The following is a 25,568-nucleotide window of genomic DNA, read 5'->3' as shown; positions in this document are numbered from 1 at the left end:
TACTTGCTCCCTATCTGTCCCAGGAGCATCTGGCTACAGTGATCCATGTGACAGTCACTTCCTGGCTCGATTTCTGTGACTCGCTCTTTGTGGGCCTACCCTTGACCTGGTGCAAAATGTGGCAGCTGGGGTCCTCTCTAGGACCCTGTGTAGGGCCCATATCAAGCCTGCACTGAGGCAGCTGCCAGTTGAATACTGGATCAAGTTCAAGGTTTGGTTTTTGACCTTGAAGGCCACTCGTGGTCTGGGCCCAGTGTACTTGATGGAACGCCTAACTGCCTATGCCTTGCTCTCTACCACTGTGGGGTGTTTGCCTGGCCTCACAAGGACCAGGGCCTTTTTGGCCTTGGCCCCTGCCTGGTGGAATGAGCTCCTGGGAGAGCTGAGGGCCCTGAGAGCTGTCCAAGTTCTGCAGGGCCTGCTAGATGGAGCTCCTCCACCATGCATTTGGTTGAGGCTGGGTGGAATGGAAGATCTTGCCCCTCCGCCTCTGGAACAACTGACTGGAACAACCCCCTGGAGATGGCAACTGGGAGGTGGAAGGATGGAGCTGGAATGGTGAGGACTGGGATGGGGTTTGGTTTTTATTTTATTGTTTTAATTCTTCTTGTAAGCTGCCGTGAGCTGGCAGGTCCAGGAGCGGAAGGGGCTACGAAATAGAACAGACAAACAAACAAATAATAAATAATCACTTCATGAGACAAACTTTTTAGAATAAATCATAAGGATCCTGAATTCGTTGCTGGCTAATTTCAAAGCTGTGTTTAAATGTGCAACTTGCAAAGCAACGAGGAAAGGTCTTGCTTTGAAATCCATTCGTCTTGAACAATGCTCATCCTGACAGAACCAAGCAAGGGCAGGGTGCAGGGCGGAAGCATTCATGAGTGAGGTGAGAGAGATTTCCGCGCCTGAAGCGGAAGAAGCCGTGCAGCACCCCTAGGGTGGGAAGACTAGAATAAACTCAATAGAATCAGAGTCCAGTAGCACCTTTAGGACCAACAAAGATTTATTCAGGCTGTAAGCTTTCGAGTGCAGTGCTTGCACTCGAAAGCTCACGCCTTGAATAAATCTTTGTTGGTCTTAAAGGTGCTACTGGACTCTGATTCTATTGTGCTACTTCAGACCAACACGGCTACTCATTTGAATCTAGAATAAACTCAGTAATTGACCATTTCTCCTTTGAATGGCAGCCCTCAAATCTGTCTCCTGTGTTAGGAGACAGCAAACCGCTGTTGGATTGTTATTGTTGTATTTGACTGTGTTGTATGTAGATTCGTTCCATGTATCCCCCTATGATGTTGTATGTAAACCGCCCTGAGCTATATGGAAGGGTGGTATACAAATCAAATAAATAAACAAATAGGTTTGCCAGGGTTTACCTAACGGCAGGGCTATTTGTGACACCTGGAAATCACAACTCTTTCACTTTGGTCACTACAACACAGTTTGAGTGCGGCTGCACCTTTAAGACCCCAAAAGTCTCCTTGCAGTCTTACTCTCAGAGGGTATTATAAAATCAGAGTCCAGTAGCAGCTTTAGGACCAACAAAGATTTATTCAAAAGGTGTGAGCTTTCGAGTGCAAGCACTCTTCCTCCCTCTAAAGCTCACGCCTTGAATAAATCTTGGTTGGTCCTAAAGGTGAGACTGGACTCTGATTTTGGTGTACACTTCTGCATTAGGTTTGGATCCCTGGCGTTGGGTGAAATTGCTGGGATTCTTTTAGTGCCAGGATGGAACTGGCATTTGTGTCAACGGGTCGTTTTGGTTTCCTTCGAAAGCAACAAGTGGAAGATGCTTTTGCAGAACGTCAGTTTGAATTAATGGCTCCTTGACCTTAATGTATTTTGAAGCTGATGCTGCGTTATCATTAATCAAACGGCCAAATCTGTCAACTTTTTTTTTTTTTTGTAACATTTGTGTTTTAGGCCTGAGAGGGCAGTTATTTACCAGGCTGCCAGATGGGAAACATCAGGGGGTCCAAAACGGTTTTCAAAGAGAACGCACTCTGGCCTCATAGCATGCATTCTAATAATCCCTTCTCTGCTAATGGCTTTTGGGTGATTTTGCCGATGGAATGGAGCAGTGGTTCTGAACCTGGGTTGCAGATTGCCGATGGTATCCTCATTTTACGGGAGGTCACGTGAGAGTTTCGTAGCTGGTGCCCGTGACTGTGTTACTCGTGTTTGGAAGGGATTATGAATAACTACATTGAAAGCCAGAGTCGAGTGTTGTTTGCTCTGCAGAATAATCGGATAAGTAGAAAGCACTCTGCTACAATGATGCCCTTTGTCACTGGGCAGGGAGAATGTGATGGTGCTCAGAGACTTGTACAGGGAGGGACATCGTCGTTTCTGTGTTGTAGAGCCACTGAACCGAGGAGAGCCAAGGAGGGGTGGAAGAAATTTGGGATAGGTAGATCATGCGGGCAGAGTTCTGAAAATGCAGAGAGAGCAGAGCAGCGGGTTGCTGAAAGAAGAAAATTGTTTTTGTGTAGAAAGAGGCCAGAAGGGAGACCTGACTGTGACAGTTAGAGGCTTAACTTGCTTCGTGTCGGAGCTTGGCTCTTGTGGCCCCTTCTTGTGTGCCCAGGGAAAGGCTGATCACCACTAGCGGATCGGGAAGCGAATTTCTTCCAGGCCAAGCTGGCCAAGGATTCTGGTATTGGGCAGGGGGCATGATCTGGGCATGGGGTCACTGTGGGTGGGCAGGTAGTTGCGAATTTCCTGCGTTCTGCAGGGGGTTGGACTAGATGACCCTGGAGGTCCCTTCCAACTCTATGATTCTAAATCGCTAGCTAGCTGCAGTCATTCTTCTGTTAGCAACTGTTCTGGAGGCAAGCAGGGAGAAAGGGTGCTCAAACAAGCAGGAAGTCTCCTATTGAGCCAGTGAGGATACTGGAGGGGACCATTTGAAAACCATGAGGAAATTCCTATCCCAGCTATGCTAAATATACACGTCCTCCATTGCCCCCTGCAGGATGCCTTTTGTATTCTGTTCAGTTATGCACACTGCAGATTTTGCAAGTTCTGACATATGGAGCAGAAGATGACACCACGTGTGTTTATTTGGAAGTATGAACCGTTGCCCGGACACGGATGGTCCAGGCCAGACTGATTTCATCAGACCTCAGAAGCCAAGCAGGGTTGGGGGCAGATGATGGCAAGTCACCTCCCAGCTTCTCTAGACTTGAAAACCCCATGGAATTGCCGTAGGTCAGCTGTAAGACTTTGCAAAGGAGTGAAAAGGGGGTGTTGAAATCAATGGGACACACTTCCTGCAAAGGATGCATAGGATCCTTCAGATCAGGGGTAGTCGACCTGTGGTCCTCCAGATGTTCATGGACTACAGTTCCCATGAGCCCCTGCCAGTAAATGCTGGCAGGGGCTCATGGGAATTGTAGTCCATGGACATCTGGAGGACCACAGGTTGACTACCCCTGCTTCAGATAACTTGAGCATGAGAGGGAACCTTCGGACCTAAAGTGAGACCCAAAGAGCCATGAATAGGGTGGAGTGTTATAGATGGATCTCTTCCGTTCCCCTCCTCTATGGAGGATGCCATGATGGGGCTGCAGTGATGGCGGGAAGTCAAGTCACAGCCAACTTCAGGTGACCCTGTACGTTTTCAAGGCAAGAGATATTCAGAGGCAGTTTGCTCACTTCTGCACAGCAACTCCGGACTTCCTTTGTGGATGCCCATCCAAGCAGTAACCGGGGCCACCTCTGCTTCTGATGAGGACTCATTCTGCACACGTTGGATAATTCACTTTAAGTGTGCTTTTGCAGCTGGATTTTCCTGTGCAGAACAGGATAATCTCGTGTAAAGTGCATTGAATGTGAAAGCAAGGGCTTGCGGGATGCATCTCAACTTCTGCTGTGTATCCTTTTCAACATAGTATTTCCTCCCTTCTCTTTTCCTGGGAACCCCCATATCCTTTCTCCATTCACTTTCCAATCAGACTTTCTTTTATCTGTCCCGTCCATCTTCGGCTTTACTCCACTTCATTGGTACTCTACTTCTCTTCCCAATGGGGACCCAATGCAGTTCACAGAACTTCCTCCATGTTGTCCTCACAACAGCCCTGCACGGTAGATCAGGCTGAACGAGGTCACCTAGCAAGCTTCCCTGGCAGAGTGGGGATTTTAATTTGTCTCTCCCATATCCTAACCTGACACCTGTAGTGACCACGCCACACTTTTCCTCCTTCTCATCTGCTGGCAGCCTCTCCCAGGGGAAAGTCTGACCAAGCTGCCAAGGCCACACAGGTGAGTTGTGCAGTGGTCATGCAAGCGGGGCAGGGGCTGCCACTGGGCCAGGGTGAGTTGCGGCCTTATGTCATCTGGTAGCCACCACCTGCATGCATGGTGCAAATTTCATGGTAGCAAGTTGAGGGGAGGTTGCTTCTGTGCTTGACCGTAATGACTGCTTCCTCCAGGGCAGGAGGGAGGAGGCAGGAGTGGAATGGGAGGCCAAAATAGCATCAGAAAGGGCTCTCTGCCTGTCATTCATTCATTCATTCATTCATTCATTCATTCATTCATTCATTCATTCATTCATTCATTCATTCATTCATTCATTCATATAAACAAACAAATAATGTGACTTGTTAGTTGCTGCTCTTGGCATACCAGCTCATGGCAACTTACAGCATCGTAATATAGTCGTTACAATCAATTGCTAAAATCCCATATACCCCATTAAACCCCTCAACAATACAAAAGCATAACCAAAATTTTAAAAAGGAAACAAACAGTGGACAAACAGTCCATCATCAGTTCTTCCTAGGCGGGCGGACTTCGTGCTGCAATTAAAACAATAAGGAGGATGGGATATCTGGGACGGAGATGTCATCCAGAAGAGAAAAGCGGAAGGGGAGAAGAAGGAAAAGGAAAGGAGGAAGGCGAGTGGGGGAGAGTTGAGGAGGGACCCAATAGATCTTCCTTGTCCCGGCCTTGACTGAATGCCTGGTGGAAGAGATCTATTTTGCAAGCTCTGCAGAACCGCGATAGCTCCATCAGGGCCCCCAGCTTGTCCAGGAGCTCATTCCACCAGGTAGGGGCCAGGACTGAAAAGCCCCTGGCCATGATCGAGGCAAGGGACACTTCACGTGGACCGGGGATCATCAGTTGATCTGTACCTGTTGAGTGGCGGGCCCTGTGGGGGGCATAGGGAGATAAACAGTCAGGTATGTCGAGCTCAGACTGCAAAGGGCCTTAATGGTCAGAACCAAAACCTCGAACTTGATCTGGAACTCCACTGGTAGCCAATGCAGCTGCTTCACCACAGGTGAATATGGGTCCTCCAAGATGTCCCAATGAGGCCCCTAACAGCTGCATTCTGCACCAGTTGCAGCTTCTGGGTCAGGATCAAGGGTACGCCTGCATAGAACAAGTTACAGAAATCTAACCTGGAGGGGATTGTTGCATGGATCACTGTAGCCAGTTGTTCTGGGGTCAGATAGAGCACTAGTAGCCTTGCTTGACACAGGTGGAAAAACCCCAGTTGGGCTGCTACAGTGATCAGTGCCTCTGTTGATAGGGAGGTGTCTAAGATCACCCCCAGGTTCCTGGCTGAGGGTGAGATCTCCAATTGCACCCCATCCAGTCTGGGGAGATGCGCTTCCTGATCCAGTAGAAGTTTTCAGGCCATCCATCCATCAGGGGATAGCGCTGGGTGTCATCTGTATATTGGTGACAACCCAGCCCATAACTCTGGATCAACTGGGCCAGAGGGTGCATCAAGATGTTGAACAATGTGGGAGAGAGGATTGTGCTCTGAAGTACTCTGCACGGGAGTTGGTAAGAGCGTGATGCATTCTCCCCTGCAGCCACCCTCTGTGGCCAGTTGTGGAGGAAGGAGAGCTGCTATTGGAGGGTTATCCCCTGGATTCTAGTTCTGGTGAGATGGTGGGCTAACAGCTTGTGGTTGACCATGTCAGATTCTCCAATCCAATGGTAGAAGAAGGAGAAGAAGAAAAAAGCTGGTTCTGATATGCCGCTTTTATCTACCCGAAGGAGTCTCAGATTGGCTTACATTCACCTTCCCTTTCCTCTCCCCACAACAGACACCCTGTGAGGGAGGGGAGGCTGAGAGAGCCCTGAGATTACTGAAGAAGAAGAAGAGTCGGTTCTTATATGCCGCTTTTCTCCACCCGAAGGAGGCTCAAAGCGTCTTACAGTCGCCTTCCCTTTCCTCTCCCCACAACACACACCCTGTGGGGTGGGTGAGGCCGAGAGAGCCCTGATATCACTGCTCGGTCAGAACAGCTTTATCAGTGCTGTGGCGAGCCCAAAGTCACCCAGCTGGCTGCATGTGGGGGAGCGGGGAGTCAAACCCAGCTCACAAGATTAGAAGTCCACACTCCTAACCACTACACCAAGCTGGCTCAAACATTGACGTTTCCTCCAAGGTGGCCTTTACCTTATGAAATATAGGGACCTATAATAATAAATAGTTAAAATCACTGTTACTTATTTCCTACTACTTACTTATTCCTTGCTAATCTGGGGCTTTCCTCAGGTATGTAGAAAGATCTGTCTTGCCTCTTTGTGGCTTCAGTCTTTGGGTTCCAGGATCCACAGATGTTGAGAATCAGATATATTTTATGGGAGATCTGCAAGCTGCACTTCTTTTTTGGCCGGCATGTTCAAGGAGCAGCAAAAGTGGTGGAGGGGTATTGTGTTTCCCCAGTTACAAAGATTTCGCAATTTGATTGATTACAAGGGGTAAGCCCACCACAAAACACAGCTGAGATGAGGCGTCTGAGAAACAGCTGAATAATATACATAGATTTATTGCACCAAAACCCAGAAAGGCCTGAGAGGGATGGGAGAAAAAAACATGCAACATGGAATTACTATGTTCTCCTTCACTGTGTAGGGACATATCAGATTGGCAGCTGGAGTACTTTTCAGTTCTGGGGAGGATTCAGGATTGCAGTGACCTTTTGAAGGCCTAAAGGTAAAGGTATCTCCTGTGCAAGCATCGATTCATGTCTGACCCTTGGGGTGACACCCTCTAGCGTTTTCATGGCAGACTCAATACGAGGTGGTTTGCCAGTGCCTTCCCCAGTCATTACCGTTTACCCCCCAGCAAGCTGGGTACTCATTTTACCGACCTCGGAAGGATGGAAGGCTGAGTCAACCTTGAGCCAGCTGCTGGGATCGAACTCCCAGCCTCATGGGCAGAGCTTTCAGACTGCATGTCTGCTGCCTTACCACTCTGCGCCACAAGAGGCTCTTTTTTGAAGGCCTACAAATGGATAATTTTGCCCTTCAATGGGGTTGATTTGTAGCCTGTTTACTTCTGTCTGATCTGTTCTGTCTGGTAGCAGATCTTCCGGGGCTTTCCTAGCTCTGTTCCTTCTCTAATTGGAGATGCGAGCAACACAGCCTTGAAGCTTTTGCTTGCTCGTTGTTTGTGTGCGCGCGCTGGTAGCTGTGGGACACACAAGGCCCTCTTTGTGTTTCTGAGCAGTTGCTTTGTGTGAAATTGGATTTGATGCCGTTGATCCACTCCGCAGTAACGGCGCATGAATGAGTGCACGTCCCGGGTATGGGAAGTGTTGATAACGGCGGAACAGGAATTATGTAAAGCTCAACAGAAGGACGCAGTCCTATTTCAAACTTGTCACAACTCTTTGTATTTAAGCTGGATTGTGGTGGAGGCAGTTCCGGCCCCAGAGAGTGTTTCTACCTTGTTAGTTTGAATTTGGAATAATTTGATTAAGGCAATTCTTCTAATGCTTTTGTGTTGCTGGTTGCTGGGTCCGCTTCCTCCATTTGGTTTAGGGTGGGCTTTCTCAGCCAGGGTTTTGTGAAACCCTGGGGAATCCTTGATGGCCCTGGAGGGGTTTCCCAAATTGGACGGGGGGAGTTAATGAATTTTTAATATATTTTTAAAATTTGTTAAACTTTTACTGGGGGATAAGCCCAGATATGGCCATGTTGATCCGCCCTTCCTCCTAAAATGGACAATCATTTGGGGAAAGGGGAGAGCCCCCATTTGCCTTCTTCAGCCCCCTTGCCCCCCAGGGCCTTTAACATAATACAATTATGTATTTTTTAAAACACCTGGCGCTGGCTTCCCTCGCTCGGGTAAAAGAAGAATAGAGTGCGCGAGAAAGCTTAGAGTTGATTACAAATGCAAATATTTTTTAAAGCTTAAGAACAGCTTCCTTTCGTACCAGCTGTGCCCTATAAATAGCTGAGGAAGCACTGCTTATTCCCACTCCCCCACGAAGATGCCCTTGAAGGCTCAGAGGCTGGTAAATAAAAGGGAGGGGCGCTATGTCAGGCCAGACACGGACAACAGTTGATCCCAAGCTGGTGAGGGGCTGTGGAAGAGCCTCCACTTTGCCTGCACGGGGTCCCAGGTTCAATTCAGCCATCTCATGAAAACTCACAGCCTTATATTGAATCAGACTCTTGGTTCATCCAAGTCAGGATTGTCTACGCAGACTGGCAGAGTCTCAGGCAGAAATCTCTCATATCACCTACTGCCCGGTCCTGGTTTTTCCCCACTGGAAATGCCTGGGATTGAACCTGGGACCTTCTGTGTGCAAAGCGGAGACTCATCCACTGAGCCACAGCCCCGCCTCTCAATGGCCACTAAAAAGAGCGAGGCGGTAGGTAACGTGGAAGGCCTCTAGCTGAGACCCTGAAGAGCAGCTGCCAGCCTGAGTAGACAGTACTGATCTGAATGGGCCAAATGTCTGATTCAGTCTAAGGCAGCTGTTGGGGTGAGTGACTCAGCATGCCCGGAAATTTGGGGCGAGGGGCACTACCTCACTCTAAGTGTGTGTAGGTGTTGTCCCCTTGAATGGGATGCCTCTTTTTGTCTTCACCTGGGAGAAGCCCACTGACCTCTTCTTGTTTCCCAGTTTGTCCTCCCTCTCTCTCCACATGGCCTTCCATGGGAAAGCAGGTCTGTCCTTTAGATACAATGCCTTCCTACTCCCACACACACGATGTCTGATGAGTTGGCCATTTATGATTGGGAAAGCATTTGTTAAGTTTCTCCCTTCCTGTCATAGAATCACAGAATCATAGAGTTGGAAGGGGCCATGCAGGCCACCTAGTCCAACCCCCTGCTCAACGCAGGATCAGCCCAAAGCATCCTAAAGCATCCAAGAAAAGTGCGTATCCAACCTTTGCTTGAAGACTGCCAGTGAGGGGGAGCTCACCACCTCCTTAGTATTTTCTCCAGTGGACGTGGAGGCCTCATTTCAAAAAAGACGGGGACAAAATGGGAAGGGTGCAGAGGAGAGCGACGAGGATGATCCAGAACCTGGGGACCAAGCCCTAGGAGGAAAGGCTGAGGGACTTGGGAATGTTCAGTTTGGAGAAGAGGAGGATGAGAAGGGACAAGATAGCTCTCTTCAAGGATTTGAAAGGCTGTCACTTGGAGGAGGGCAGGGAGCGGATCATGTTGGCAGCAGAGGAGAGGACCTGCAGCAATGGCTTTAAACTACATGTAGAATGGTACTGGCTAGATATCAGGGAAATTTTATTCACAGTCAGAGTAGTTCAGCAGGAGGTGAGGAGCTTCCCCTCACTGGTGGTCTTCAAGCAGCAGCTGGATGGATCCTTCTCCTGAATGCTTTACTGATCCTGCATTGAGCAGGGGGTGGGACTAGATGGCCTGCATGGCCCCTTCCCACTCTAGGATTCTGTAGTCTGGAGAGAATTCAAGATTCCAGCGGATTCCCCAGGTCCCACCTGGAGGCTGGCATCCCTACTCCCAAAGCTGTTTCGCAGGTTACCCTGAAGGTCATCGTGAGCCACCGCATGGACATCGGCAGGAAGCAGGACAGATTGGCTGACATCCTCCCTTCCCAATTCTACAGTTGCAATAAGGGCATATCCATTCAAATATACCGCCCGTCTCTTTTGGAAAATAAGAATTAACGTGCATTGAAATAGGCCCCAGGGGGAGATTTGCGTAGCGCCACGAACTCAGGCAGCGCGCCGCAGGACTGCACGAGGTTTTCATTGAAAAATAAAAGTGGAATTGTTGTTTCACATCAGACCACCACTCGGGGTGGGTGGGTAGCTGTCCCATTTCAGACGTCACTCCCAGCTGGCAAAACAAGCTCCCCAAGCAGCTGGAGAAAAGGGGAGGGGGAGGAGGGAGGAAGAAAAACGTGGCTTTCAGTCATTTCGTTGTTTACTCTGCTACTGAAATCCATGTTGCTCTCATGCATGGAGGGGTCTGGTGCGTGGTTTCGGCCTCTGTGTTGTCAACTAGGACTCAGGGGTAGTCAAACTGCGGCCCTCCAGATGTCCATGCACTACAATTCCCATGAGCCCCTACCAGCAGGGGCTCATGGGAATTGTAGTCCATGGACATCTGGAGGGCCGCAGTTTGGCTACCCCTGAACTTGGTAGTCTTTCTGTAAAACAAATGCTCTCTCAGAGAACCAGATAGGGTCGCCAGGTCCTCCCTGGCCCCCAGCAGGGGATGGGGAAGGGGAGGGTTGCCAGATCCAGGCTGGAAAACTGGAGATTTGGGGAGGACGGGAGCCTCAGTGAGCTACGATGGCTCAGAGCTGCCCTCCAAAGCATCCAGGCAAGTGCCTGCTAGTTCCTTCTTCAAGCCTGAGTGGTACAAGGCATGAGAAGATGGAGCTTTGTTTCTAGACTTTTCCTTTCTTAAAATGACTGTGAAAGACACTGGCGGTCCTGGGGAGACGCTGTCGGTCAGAGCAGACAGTCCTGGCCTGAGTAGACCAGCTGCCTGAATTTGGATTTCACATATTTATACGTCACAACTGCTCTGAGAAAGATGTTAGAAATTGATACATGCCACATAGAGGTACTATGTCGCCTTCTATGGCAAGAGATGGGGTTGCCCATCTCCAGGTGGTGGCTGGTGATCGCCTGCTAGCATCTCCAGATGACGGAAATAAGTTAACCTGGGGGAAATGGCAGCTTTGTACGGCAGACTCTACGGCATTATACCCTGTTGAAGTCCTCCTTCTTCCTCAAACCTCACTCTCTTCAGGCTCCCCCCCCCAAAAAAAATAATCTCTAGGTATTTCCCAACCTGGAGCCAGTGACCCTAGCAAGAGGCCTTCCACTGGTACCCCCCCACTTCCAGCTGCTTCTCTCTGGGCTGATTGGAGTAAAGTTAATTTTGAAAATCTCCATTGCCGTAGAGTAAAACTATAGAGTTTCTGGCTATCCCTAGAGTGACATGGTGTCACTTCTAGGGTTCAAGGGTCACTGCCAGGTTTTCCCTGGAAGTTGACGGCACCCCCTCCATGTCCCTGTGTGACTCCCATTTTCCATGTGGTGATAGTCATGGGCTAGCAACCCTGAAATCACCTGATGGCAAATGTCTCACAGCATCTGGAAACTTGACACGGAGAGCCACCAGCTCTTTTTACAGAAAACTGAGATTCCAGTTGCGCACATCCCTAGGTGTAAGGAAAAACTCGGCAGTGAAAATGATGATTTAGGTCCCTTGTGGATAACCGCTCAGCCGGGGTCTTGTCTTAGCTGGGCTGCTGGAGACAGAGCAGTCACACCTGCAGTGATCAAAGGGAAGCAAGAAACAGATGCTTGCTGAGCAGGCTGGAAGACAATTACCTGTGTGTGTGTGTCAGTCAGGGTTGCCAGCCTCCAGGTGATGGCTCTCTTGCTATTACAACGGACTTCCAGATGACAGAGATCAGTTCTCCTGGAGAAAATGGCTGCTTTGGACAGAAGAAGAAGAGTTGGTTCTTATATGCTGCTTTTCTCTACCCAAAGAAGTCTCCAAGCAGCTTACAGTCACCTTCCCTTTCCTCTCCCCACAACAGACACCCTGTGAGGTGGGTGAGGCCGAGAGAGCCCTGATATTACTGAAGAAGACGAAGAAGAGATGGTTCTTATATGTGCTTTTTTCTATCCGAAGGAGCCTCAAAGTGGCTTCCGATCTCCTTCCTTTTCCTACAGACACAAGAAGCTGCTTTATACTGAATCAGACCACTGGTCCCTTGAAGTCTGTATCGCCTGCACAGACAGGCAAGCGTCTCTTCAGAAGAAGAGTTGGTTCTTATATGCCGCTTTTCTCTACCTGAAAAAGTCTCAGAGCAATGGAATAAGCAATGGAATTTGTTTTTTCACTGGTAAGGAGCCAAAGAGGATCACCTGATGGCTCCAAAGCACATGTTAATAGGATGGTGTCCAAAATTAGGAGCAGGCAAAAAAGGGTGGAAACGTAATTGTGACTGGCTTGCCAACCCCCATGAGTGGGGCCAGGTGGTCCAGCAGGCTTTCTGGGTCTAACCTCCATTTAGTGAATGGAGTGTGTATGTGCATGCAAGAAAACATTTTTTAAAACAGTGTGGTCATTTTTATGTGGCGTCCAATTAAACATGCATTGGGAGAGTCACGGTTTGGCCACCCCTGCTCTACTGTAATTGATCTCTCTAGTCTGGTGGTCCGCTGTAATTCCAAGAGGTCTCCAGGCCTAGAGGTTGGGAATCCTATGGGCCACCCCTGTGTGCACAGTAATAGCGCTTTGTGTATTTACCATTTGGGGGGGCTCTCTGTTTGCAGTTTATTGTTTTCTGTTGTTTTCTGCTCGAGAAAAATGTCATAATGCTTTTTCTGTATTGTAGACACCGATCGAGCTTTAGCACTGCTGGAGGATTACTGCAAGAAGCTCCGAAAACCAGAGGAGAAGCAATTGAAACGGGCCATCAAGAAAGTGATGGGCATCTTCAAAAGCAGCTTGTTCCAGGCGTTGCTAGGTACTGTCACTGGTTTTTTCACCTCTCTGTTTTGCAATGATTCACCCCTTTGGAAGCTCAGAAGCAAGTAAGGTGTATTCAAGTAAATCCAGTTCACATTTAGGTTGCAGCTGAAAGGAGAGAGAAAAGCCACAGAAAAGCAAATGGACAGCTTGTTTGGCACCAGTAAGAGAGCATTCTTTCCACAGAAGAGTCCTGCAGACACTGGTCTATCCATGGAAGGCCATGTGGAGTGAGGGAGAGGACAAGGAAATAGAGAGGTTAGAGGGCAGCTCCCAGGTGAAGATAAAGAATGTTTCCTCACTGGGAATTTGGCTGCCCCAGGTCTCGTAAAGGAGCAGAAATCCGGGATGGACGAGGTGCACTGGGCCAAATGTTTCCCCCATGCGGGAGCAGGAAGAAGTGGGGCAATCTGCCATAGAATCATAGGGTTGGAAGGGACCTCCAGGGTCATCTAGCCCAACCCCCTGCACAACGCAGGAACTCACCACTACTTGCCCACCCACAGTGACCCCAATTTCGTGCCTCAGTGACCCCCTATGCCAAAAATCTCCAGAATCCAGCCTAGCCTGGAGGAAATTCACCTACCATTCCCGACTCAAACTATAGCCCCCGGCCCAGCATAGAGTCTCCCGTGCGGAAAAGGTCAAATAGAAGTATCTGATTAAATTCCTAGTATGCACTTAGAATGACGTGCCCAATGTCAGCCTGCAAAAGAGTTGCCAGCCCTCTTCAGGAGACTGGTAGGGATGTGACTTACCCTAACAGCATCCATGTCCAGAGGCAGGCATCCCGGTGCCAGGAGGCAACATGAGGGAAAGGCCTCAGTCTCTCTGCTCCATTCTTGGCCCTCCAGGGGAACTGGTTGGCCAGTCTGTGAGACAGGATGCTGGACTAGGTGGGCCACTGGTCTGATCCTGCAGGGCTTTTCTGATGATTCAGAAATTGTGAAAACCCATTCAAAATGGCCTGTCTCACCTGTGTGTACCAAGGGCCAGTGGTAGAGGAGCTGAAAAGCACTGTAAATGCAGTCTAAAGGGGAGACCTCTCTACAGATGATCTCAATATATACAGTGAATCTGTGTCCATGCATGGGGAAGGAGAGAAGGGGGTTCCCTGCCGTGATAAGAGTCTACAGGTGTCTGTAGAATGTCCCAAAAAGGCCTAAGGCAGAGGCCCCTAACCTTTTTGAGCCTGCAGGGACATTTAGAATTTTGACACTAAATGGTGGGGTCAGCAATAAAACGGCCACCACAAAATGGCTGCTGCTGGAGGCGGAGCCACACACAAAATGGCCGCCACAGCTTCATTTCAGTTGTTGTTATGTGCGAAGTCGTGTCCGACCCATCGCGACCCCATGAACAATGATCCTCCAGGCCTTCCTGTCCTCTACCATTCCCCGGAGTCCATTTAAGTTTGCACCTACTGCTTCAGTGACTCCATCCAGCCACCTCATTCTCTGTCGTCCCCTTCTTCTTTTGCCCTCGATCGCTCCCAGCATTAGGCTCTTCTCCAGGGAGTCCTTCCTTCTCATGAGGGGGCCAAAGTATTTGAGTTTCATCTTCAGGATCTGGCCTTCTAAGGAGCAGTCAGGGCTGATCTCCTCTAGGACTGCTTCAGTGACTCCATCCAGCCACCTCATTCTCTGTCGTCCCCTTTTTCTTTTGCCCTCGATCGCTCCCAGCATTAGGCTCTTCTCCAGGGAGTCCTTCCTTCTCATGAGGTGGCCAAAGTATTTGAGTTTCAGTAGCACAATGCAAATCCTTGTGTTGTGGTGGCAGCTGCTGCCCAAGCAACATTTGAAACAAATCTGCACAGCTGTTCAAATCTCTAGTAGTCAGCTGGAAGCCTTGCTGGGTGAAAGCTCTGCCTGGGCCTGCTCAGTTCCTAAAAACACCCTCAGGGGGGCATCAGAAAAAGTGTTAATTCGCACCCTGGCACCCGCAGACAGGACATTGGGGGCTCCTGGCCTAAGGTCATCACACCATAGGTAGTAAATCGTTCTGGTGTTGGGGACAGAAGTCCATCTCTGTTCTGTTGTGTATAATTTTGTTGCCCAAAGTCAATGTGTTTTTTTGCGCTTGAATGATGCCAACTCATCTTGCGACGTCTAAAATGGCTGTTTATTTGGGGGTTTTTTTCTGTGTTAGACTCTTCTTGAATGTCAAGTGTTAGAAGGAATTGTATAGATCAGGGGTAGTCAAACTGTGGCCCTCCAGATGTCCATGGACATCTGGAGGGCCGCAGTTTGACTACCCCTGATGGAATGATTCTAAACCTGTAGCTGCTGTATCACATTCAAGACTTAGGGGCATTTCCCACGGCTTAAAAATAGCACAATGGTTGCCGATTGAAAACGCTACTAATTTGCCATAACGCACGACGTCGTCAACAATCTGCAACAATCCTGAAACCGATCAGCAATAAGCGCTTCGTTGTGGCGCTTTCAGGGGAATCCAGAAAACTGGATTCACCCTCCGGATAGCGATACACTCCTGCAACCAATCTGCAACAGTAGCGCTAAAGACCTGTGCGTTACCATTGTAGCTGGTTCTTCAAAGTCCCTCCCCCTGGATCTCTCCTCCAAACTTCCGGCGAAGCGATCGCCATTTTTTTTTCTCGGAGCGAGCGGGGATAAACGCACCGGCGAGCCTCTTTCTGTTTAGAGGCTTCCCTGGCTTCAGTCCTTCACCTTTAGTCACTAAGCACAAACCACATAAAAGCCCGTTTGCTGAAATAAAGTCCCTTTATTTTTTACACATAAATTCAGCCGAAAATCGAGCCCGTGAGAAGGGGGGGGGGAATTTTTTTTTATCACTCGAGCCAGCGTGCCAACGATCATACAATCAAACGATAGATCACATTAGGCAGCTGGATGGGTCTCTCCAGTGCAAGGAATCTACGTAGATTCGTTGCTATGGGTCTGTTTTTTTTTTTAAAAAAGCTTTCTTAAAGGGAAAGGGGCTGTTTGGGAGCATGCTAACGGCTGCCCATTGGCTGCTTGACGGCCAGGGGCGGGACAAGCTTGGCAATAGCGCTTCCTTTCTAGCGATTTCTGCCGAGACCGGAAGCCTGTGGGAAACGCTAAAAAACGCAACTGATTCCACTACAAAGCCAGGTGTGCAAAACGACGAATTCCACTATTTTAAATGGCGATTTTTCATTCCGCAAACAATTTGCAACAAAGATCGCCGTGGGAAATGGCCCTTAAACAAGCTGGGGGGGGGGAGGGGAATGTAATTTCATAAATGAGAGCGCATTAATTTTTTTTTTAACTTCAGATGACCTTTTCCCATGGCACTCTTTCATTTGATTAAGGAGATTTGGGGCCTGGTAAAAGATGTGTAATCTCTCATTATAAAATTGTTTTGCGTCTCTGGTGGCCTAGAACGGCTGATACCCAAAAGCGATTGTCCAGCCATATTCTAAGGTTGTAAGGTTATGTTGTTATGTAATCGGGTTTTGTTACATAACCAGCGTTTCAAAATGAAAATGAGGTTGTGGGTGTGCATTTCAGTGTCTTCAGGTCGACTGTCCTGCATTTGGACACACAACAAATTTGTTGGTTCCCTCATGTCTATTAATGCCTTTGCAGGCTTCATCCTACACAGATAAAAAGGGTACAGAGGAGAGCGAGGAAGATGATCTGGGGCCAAGGGACCAAGCCCTATGAAGATAGGTTGAGGGACTTGGGAATGTTCAGCCTGGAGAAAAGGAGGTTGAGAGGGAACATGATAGCCCTCTTTAAGGATTTGAAAGGTTGTCACTTGGAGGAGGGCAGGAGGCTGTTTCTGTTGGCTGCAGAGGAGAGGACACGCAGTAATGGATTTAAACTACAAGTACAACGATATAGGCTAGATATCAGGAAAAACATTTTCACAATCAGAGTAGTTCAGCAGTGGAATAGGCTGCCTAAGGAGGTGGTGAGCTCCCCCTCACTGGCAGTCTTCAAGCAGAGGTTGGATACACACTTTTCTTGGATGCTTTAGGATGCTTAGGGCTGATCCTGCGTTGAGCAGGGGGTTGGACTAGATGGCCTGTATGGCCCCTTCCACCTCTATGATTCTATGATTCTATGATTCATATATTTATATCTATATCTTTAAAAATCTGTTTCCTTAGCATGCTTGAAGTGGGTGACAAAACTAAACAAAATGGAAAAAAGTTTAACCAACAAACTTCCTATGAAGCAAAAAGGTATCTACTCCCCCTTCAGAGGGGCGATATTCTCCAAAAACCCATATTAAAACATCACTCATTAAAAAGTTAAGAGTTTGGTTACCAGGCCTTGGAACCTAGTTCATGGAAAATGAAAAAGGGCAGGAAAAAGAAAACTGTGAAACTGGCGAGGAACCAAAAAGGTCGAGAAATCTAAAAATTATCACTATAAAAATATGTCTAATTATTGCACAGTTCTAAACAAGGTCAACGAAAAACAATGCCTCAAAAATGCAGTAGAAAATATGCAAACCCCCTTTGAGTAACACAGGCAATGCCGAAAAATATGCCACAGATACCAAAACGGCCTCCTGCTTTTCTGTCCAATTTGGTCTTCTTTAGAGGTCAGTTATCAATCCACACATATATGAAATAAAATATCCATATGGAAGAAGAAGAAAAAACCCACACTAAACACACACACACCCTTTTTTACAGCCAGGGATACTGAATATAGGTCCTGTCAACAACAGAAATAATGAAATATTACAAGGTAAGCAGAGCTATATGAACATATGGATTACATATAATTCTTTCCTTTCCTTTATTTGTTCCTTTATTTGATCCTGCTTGGCTTTAAGCCTCAACATTCTATCTTATCACAGGGGGAAATCCTAAAAGTTCCTTAATTTTAATTTTATGTTGAGTTTGCCAAGAGACAGGATTACATATCCAGGGGATTATATTGTATTTTTTTATTATATTGCATCGCACGTTTTATTCTTTTACTGTAAATGCCACGAGCCAGACGGCTTTGGGAGTACCGGGGAGTAATACAAATATAACAACAACAACAACAACAATGCACTTGATCAGGTCTCCCTGGAGAAAATGACTTTAGGTACCGCACCAAAACACTGTTGTTTTTATTCAGACTTCCAACGAAGCAGGTTCTGTCTTTTTAAGCTGTTCTAGCCCAAAGAGTGCTTCAGGGATATTGTTGTAGCCAGCTGAATGGCTGTTTTTATGCTGTGTTTATGGCTTGTTTTCTTTTTGCTAATACTTAACGTTTTTAAGCAATGATTTTATCATATGTTGACTTTGTAAGCCTCGGGCAGGTCTCTGGAGAGGCAGCGTAAACCTTTTCTAAATAAACTTCTTTAGAAAGCTCCAAGCGTTAGGGTTGCCACCTTTGGGATGGGAAATACCTGGGGATTTTTTGGGTAGAGCCTGAGGAGGTCAGATATGGGTAGGGGAAGGGTTTCATTGAGCTATAATGCTACAGAATCCACCTTCCAAAGTGGTCATTTTCTCTGGGTGCTGCCTGGAGATCAATTGTCATCCCAGAAGATCTCCAGCTATTATCTAGAGCAGGGGTAGTCAAACTGCGGCCCTCTAGATGTCCATGGACTACAATTCCCAGGAGCCCCTGCCAGCGAATGCTGGCAGGGGGTTCTGGGAATTGTAGTCCATGGACCTCTGGAGGGCCGCAGTTTGACTACCCCTGCTCTAGACTTTTTGACCATTGTGAAACCCCCGACACATTCTTCAGGCTTTGAGAAACCCCAGAAGTGGTGCATTCATGCAGAATATGGTTGGGAAACAGAGCTGTGGACACGCCCACCTGGGGCCCCATTGGCCATTTTTAGGGGGGGGGGGAGGCGAGTTGACATGACCATATATGGTCATATGAACCAATAAATATTTAACAAATTTAAATTTTAAAAATATATTAAAAATTAATTGACTCCCATCCATTCAGGAAACTCTACCAGGGCAGTCAAGAAACCCCAGGGTTTCACAAAACCTTGGCTGAGAAAGCCTGACCTAGAGGTTGGCAGTCAATATATTTCCCATGAAACTGGGGCCACCGTGGAAAAGACTCTGTTTCAGCCAAAAAATTGTTATTTCATTCTTTGGGCTGTGAAGCTGGGCTGTGTTTACTTATCGCCGACTAACGGTGATTCATATCAAGGAGAGACTTTTTGTGCGGTGAAATGAAGCAGCTAAGTTAATTCGTCCCTCTAGCTTGATAAAAATAATGCTTATGTGGCATCATCCATAAAAATCTGTGGCAGAGATGCCCTGCCCACCAAGTCTTCTGGCACTTAAAAAAAAGAGGTTTATTATGGTGTGAACTTTCATGGCATGCAGCCTATGAAAAAAAGGCTTAAAAGTTTGTAGCTTTTCAGTTCAGAAGAAAAAGCCAACTAATATGGGATATGATATAGTTTTATAAGATTGTACATAGGGCAGAGATGGTGATGAGAGAGAACTCTTACCTCCCTGTTCCCAAGTATGACAGCTTGGAGGCACCGAATAACATGGATTGAACCCAGGTTCTGCTTGAATCTTCCAAGTGGACATTTTCTCCAGGGGAATTGGAGATCAGTTGTAAACCCTGGAGATCTCCAGCCATTTATAAGATAGTTACCTTCATGGACCTTTGATATTAATAGACAAGTTATATGGCTTAAAATATAAGGTATAAAATATAAGGTAGTGTGTTAAAGACTTTGTTAGGTAAAGGTAAAGGTATCCCCATGTCTGACCCTTGGGGTGACGCCCTCCAGCGTTTTCATGGCAGACTCAATACGGGGTGGTTTGCCAGTGCCTTCCCCAGTCATGACCGTTTACCCCCCAGCAAGCTGGGTACTCATTTTACCGACCTCGGAAGGATGGAAGGCTGAGTCGACCTTGACCTGGCCGCTGGGGTTGAACTCACAGCCTCATGGTCAGAGCTTCAGACAGCATGTCTGCTGCCTTATCACTTAAGGCTCTTAAGACTTTGTTAGTATCCTTGAAAAAACCCAATTAAGAAATAAGTTCACTGATGAAGTAAAATACGAAAACGAGGTTTTATCCCTAGGAACTTGTTCTGTTGTTTGAATAAAGTTTTTGCCATCGCCAGCTTGACAGTTTTCTTTCTTGTCTAATTGTCTGACGGTTGGCAGTCCTAGAATACCAGATGGCAAAATCAAGGAGGGGGGAGCAAAATCAAGGAGGGGAGAGCCTCATCATTTTGCATTTTAAAAATGCATTTAGCACTTTAAGCAAAAAACAAGGGGGATATAGAGCAGGGGTAGTCAACCTGTGGTCCTCCAGATGTTCATGGACTACAATTCCCATGAGCATTTGCTGGCAGGGGCTCATAAGAATTGTAGTCCATGGATGCTTAGGGCTGATCCTGCGTTGAGCAGGGGGTTGGACTAGATGGCTGTATGGCCCCTTCCAACTCTATAATTCTATGATTCTATGATTCTATGACTACCCCTGATATAGAGGATGGCTTTTGTGTCTAGCGTTGACGTTGACCCAAGTGCCCCTTGCCTGTTTTGTCACATCAAATACTACATCAAACGGTCCCATCATCTTTTAAGATCTCTCGTGTTCCTTCTTGTAGGGCTCGGAGCTCATTCCTGCGTTGCTGGTAGAGCAATAAATATGAATGAGGCCTTGATTATAGAGGCCGATGAATAATTAAAAGATCAGCCGGAAGACTTGCAGTGCCGGGACCATGTGCTGCTTGATCGAAGAGACGCCGTGTTTCCGAGAGGAGCACAAATCCGGTCAACAGCTTGGTCAAGCAAACCCCAAGCATATGCAGAATTCATACCGGGCTAGACCCTTAGGGTTGCCACTCCCCAGTTGTGGCCTGGGGATCCTCCAATTTGTTGTTGCTGTTGTTGTTTTTATTTAATTTATTCCCCGCCACTCCCGAGACCGGCTCGCGGTGGGTTACAGACGTCCAATAAAAAATCCCATTAAAAACCCCATTAAACCGGACAACAGATCACAATAAAACAGACAACTTGGCAGAATACCTTCAACTACCATACCCCCCACCCATCCCTGCTTTGGAGGGAAGGATAGACCAGTCTGGATAGACCACTACTGACTTTGATGGACTGTGGGTCTGATTCAGTATAAGGCAGTTTCCTATATAATACATCCCAAAGACAGAAGCCAACATGTGGGGAAGGCTTTGGCCTCTGTGTTCTTGGCCCTCCAGAGGAACTGATTGACTGCTGTGTGAGACAGGATGCTGGACTAGATGGACCGCTGGTCTGACCCAGCAGGGCTTTTATATTCTTATGAATTCCTCAGCCACTATGTCCTGTTGTTGGTTCTCCAGGTGAACTGGCTGGCCACTATTTGAGGCAGGTTGCTGGACTAGATGGACCACTGGTCTGATCCAGCAGGGCTTTTATATTCTTATGAATTCCTCAGCCACCATGTCCTGTTGTTGGTTCTCCAGGTGAACTGGCTGGCCACTATTTGAGGCAGGAGGCTGGACTAGATGGACCACTGGTCTGATCCAGCAGGGCTCCTCTTGTGTTTTTATGAAGGCCTTGGCCTCTTTGCCCTGTTGTTGGCCGCCTAGAGAAACTGGTTATCACTGTGTGAGATTGAACTGCTGCTCTGGTCCAGCAGGGCTCTTCTGATGTCCTTATGTCCTTCTTTCCTGGTTGTATGAACCTTTTGTTACAAGAGGCTTTTAATTAGTCCGTTCACGATACACAGCATGGAACGCACGTGGAAAACGGTGACTGAGTTTGCAGAGCCTGCCTTTCCTTTCTGCCCTTTTGCTATCTACATTTATCATCAAGAATAGCGCATGGTTGGGCAGCATTAAGCAGCACGGAAGGGAGAATGTGGAGAAGGGCTTATGAGAGGAAGTTTTGTGGATGTGTGCGCTTGCGCGCAAGAGCAGGCGCACGGAAGCCTCTCTATAAAACATCATTTTGGTCTGAGCAGGCTTTAATGCCCTGCAAATAGCTGTAATCATCTTATGCGGTATTAGGTAAAAATCTAATCTCTGTAGGTCCCCCCCACTCCACACCGCCCCGAAACTCAGATAAACCCTGCCTCTAAAGAATGGCACATTTCCCAGACTCTTTTGAAAGGGATGCCAGCTTCATGTTTGTGTATCCGTTCCTGCATTTTCATCAGAAGGAACCAAGCTCCAAGCAGGCAATCTACGGCTTTAGTCTTCGCTGGCACCAGTCTGGCAGCAAATAAATGATAGCATGTAGGGATGCCAGCCCCCAGGTCAGACCTGGGACTCCCCTGGAATTAAAGCTCATATCCCGGTAACAAAGATCAGTTCCCCTGGAGAAAAGGGCTGCTGTGAAGGGTAGAGACGGTGGCATTGTACGCCACTGAATCAGAGTCACACAGAGCTGGAAATGACCACCAAGGGGCATCCAGTCCAGCCCTCCACCTTCTCAGGGACTTAAAAATCACACACGCATCCAATCTCCTCCTAAAAACTTCCAGCCAAGGAGACTCCACCACCCACCGAGACAGCATATTCTGTCTACGAACCACCCTCACCCTCAGAAAACGCTGTCTCGTATTGAAGCGGAACCTCCTTTCCTGTCATTTGAAGCCATCACTCCTAGTCCTTGTCTCTAAAGCTGCAGTAAACAAGCAGGCCCCCTCTTCAACAGGTCTACCTTTCACATAGCTTCCATATCAACCTGTTGCCCTCCTTTTCTCTAAGCGACGCATGCCCAGCTTTCTCTGCCTCTCTGCCTAATATCCTTCTTGAACTGCAGCACCCAGAACTGGACACAATATTCCAAATGAGGCGGAGTGGAATCATAACTTCCCTTGCTCTAGATCAAGGATGGCCAAATTGTGGCTCTCCAGATGTCCATGGACTACAACTACCATGAGCACCTGCCAGCATGGTGATTCGGCAGGGGCTCATGGTAACTGTAGTCCACAGGCTACATGGGATTTTTTAGTCCTTCTGATTTCCTAGGAAATGGCATTTCCTGCTTTCAAGCAGGTCCTTGAGGATAGCATTCCGGATTCGGTTTCCTTGGAGAGAATGGCCTGCTAAAATCTGCATGGACTCGTATCACAGTTATAAATAAACGTTGTTTCCTATAAGGTTACATGCACCGTTGCTTTTAAAGGTCTCCGAAACACGCTCATGTCACAAAACTGGACTATGTATTGATAATGGGATTGGCCATATTACATAGGTGCTATTAAGTGGTTTTAACAGCAGGTAATTGGTTTATAGTGCAGGCTCCTGCCGAGTTACTGCAATCTATGCTCATCCCCCCCTCCCTCCCAGTTAGTTAGTGCTGAGTCACTTTACAGTGACAGCCACAGTTTCAAATTGTGTTGAACAATCAGTTGCTATTGGTATTTGCAAAGTACAAACTCCACTTCACTCTGTTCCATTTTGATTCAGGTTAGTTTGATTCAGTTTCCTTATTGTTTTTGCTCTCTGTTTCTCTCCACCTTGCCCTCCTTTGAACGGCTATTTTCTCTCATTTAGATTGGGCCCTTTCATCGATTTTCATATTGCCCTATGACATTCGGCCCTACTTAGCTGCTGTAGGCCTCCCAACAGAGAGATCCTGGAGTCCGTCTTCTCTTAGATAATCAAAACAGAACCTGAAAACTTATTGGAATGAGGTCTTCTGTTAGTGTGTTCAAAGATTAGGGTAGGCCTTGTAGACCAAATCAAGCCAGAACTATCCTTAGAATAGGGATTCCAGCCTCTGGGTGGGACCTGGAGGTATCCTGGAATTACAGCTCATCTCTAGACTACAGAGATCAGGGCATTATCTGCACTGGGCTTTTAAAACGAGTTGGACTTGGGTAAAAAGAAGCCATCTGCAACTAACCCCGATTTCCATTCTCCCATATGCACAGCTGAGGATTAACTTTACAGTCACTCTGTATATCAAAGGCATATCAAAGAGTGGATTTTCCCTGCTTCAATGAGGAAATGTGGGCCAGGGCATTCTATTCCAGGTGCAGATGCCTTGCTTATTTCGGATTTACTTTCCCCACCCCCACCCATGCTTCCAGCATTGTGCCAAGGTCCCTGCTGATTGGTTGGCTCCTGATAGTAACAGACCCTTTCATTTCTGGTTCTACCAAAAATCTGTCTGAGCTAAGCTATTTCCCCTAATGTAGCTCACACGCTGAATAAAAGTTTGTTGGCCTTAAAGGTGCCTTTGGACAAAGTCTACTTTAAGTAATGTGAGAAGCACTCATACAAGAAAGAGTTAAAGATCAGCCCACACATTATAATAGGAGCACAGAGTTCTAATCTGGTGAGCTGGGTTTGATTTCCTGCTCCCTCACATGCAGCCAGCTGTGTGATCTTGGGTTCACCACAGCACTGATAAATCTGATCTGACCAAGCAGTAATATCAGGGCTCTCTCAGCCTCACCCACCCCACAGGGTGCCTGTTATGGAGAGAGGAAAGGGAAGGCAATTGTAAAGCACTTTGAGATTCCTTCTGGTAGAGAAAAGTGGCATATAAGAACAAACTCTTCTTCTTCAGTATGGGGAGAATGAGAAACGGATTGCTTTCTAAGGTTGGCAGTTTGTTTCTTAAAGTGAGGAGGAGACATTGACTGTCTTACTTTGGGGGGAAAAGTGAGAGAAAACACCAGAAAATCTGACATAGAGACTTTGAATGCCCCCCCGCCCCCAATTTACGATCATATTTTAAAGATAGTGTTAAGTCTTAACTTTAAAACAAGAAGCACTAAAATGCGAAATGCAAAGCCCAGGAGAGAAAGCCCAGCTCCTGTTGAAAACCAATCAACAGAGACCAATGAACAGCTCAAAGAATCTTGGCAATCACACTGCGATTTGGAGGAGGAGAAAGTCCGAGAAAGGAAAGAGGTGCAGAAGGCAGGAACAGATGAGGACAGGATGTGTACGAAAGAGATACTGCTTCAAATCGAAATTAAACTGTGAGTGCAGATAGGATCCTGATCCCGTGAAGGAAATGGAAGCCTTGGAGGATGGGTTCTCTGGCATTGTAGCCAATGGGGTCCCTGTTCTTCCCAGCCCCCAGCCCCAAATCCCTAGAAGTCTCCCAGCCTAGACCAAGTAGGCCTCTTCCACCCTTCCACCCGTGGCCTGGCAAACCTACTGCAAAAAAGACATGTGCAAAAAGAGATGTGACCTCCTTGTTTTCTGTACATTGACTTGAGTCAGGTCTTTCAAAAAAAAACAACAACTCTGCAGGAGGTCATGACTTCAGCAGGTAGGGCTTTGTGCCCCACCTGAGTCCCTGCCCACAGGCTGAAGACCCCCAATGTATGGGGATTATTGTAAACACTTAGATGGTAAGAAGTGTTGCTAATTTCTATCCCTACCTCTCTGCAGGCACATCAATGACAGGCCTATGCTATTTAAAAAACAAAACAAATCTGTTTCACATTTCTTTTTATAAGAGGGGGGCACAGACCAACCACAGCTAAGCACAGGGCATCCAAAACCCTCGACCGGGGCAAGGGATCCCCTGCCCCAAGCTGCTGTGGTCTATTATGGCTCCAAGTAACAGCAGGGGGAAATTTTCTCACCAGCGTTGCAAAAGGGATGAAGCCATAGCCTGGTTTTCCTGGTAGCTCTAGGAGTTGCCAGAAACTCCATGGTAAAACCAGAAGTGATGTCATCACGCTTGTGATGCCCCCTACCTTGTCTCATCTCCCATCCTCCTGCCACTTAATGGGCTGCAAACCTGGCTAACCCCCTGAAATGCCCATTGGCTTCATCTCCTTGCAATCAGTGGGTATTTAGAGGGTTTGACTAGGGCTGGAACATGTTCGTGGTCTGCTCACAATGGAATGGTGGGTTTAATTGATCTGACATGGTAGCAAAAGCTGCGGATTTATGGCCTC

At 47.5% G+C, this 25,568-nt stretch overlaps 1 protein-coding gene across 11 annotated transcripts in view; it reads left to right on the top strand.

The window, feature by feature from the left end:
• The window catches only part of DLG2 (discs large MAGUK scaffold protein 2), a 1,130,680-nt gene that overhangs the window by 13,377 nt on the left and 1,091,735 nt on the right, over nucleotides 1-25,568 (top strand). For all 11 annotated transcript variants that reach the window (XR_013231698.1, XM_077341322.1, XM_077341326.1 and 8 more), the window contains one exon: nucleotides 12,609-12,740. Coding sequence is in view for 10 of the 11 variants with exons in the window: in XM_077341322.1 (XP_077197437.1) it covers nucleotides 12,609-12,740 (132 nt within the window). In the remaining variant the exon portion in view is untranslated. The remainder of the gene's footprint in view (nucleotides 1-12,608; nucleotides 12,741-25,568) is intronic.

This window comes from Paroedura picta, chromosome 6 (assembly GCF_049243985.1).
Source record: "Paroedura picta isolate Pp20150507F chromosome 6, Ppicta_v3.0, whole genome shotgun sequence".
Lineage (NCBI taxonomy): Eukaryota > Metazoa > Chordata > Lepidosauria > Squamata > Gekkonidae > Paroedura > Paroedura picta.
Note: the sequence above shows the minus strand (reverse complement) of the source record. Positions and strands in the feature narration are given on the sequence as shown.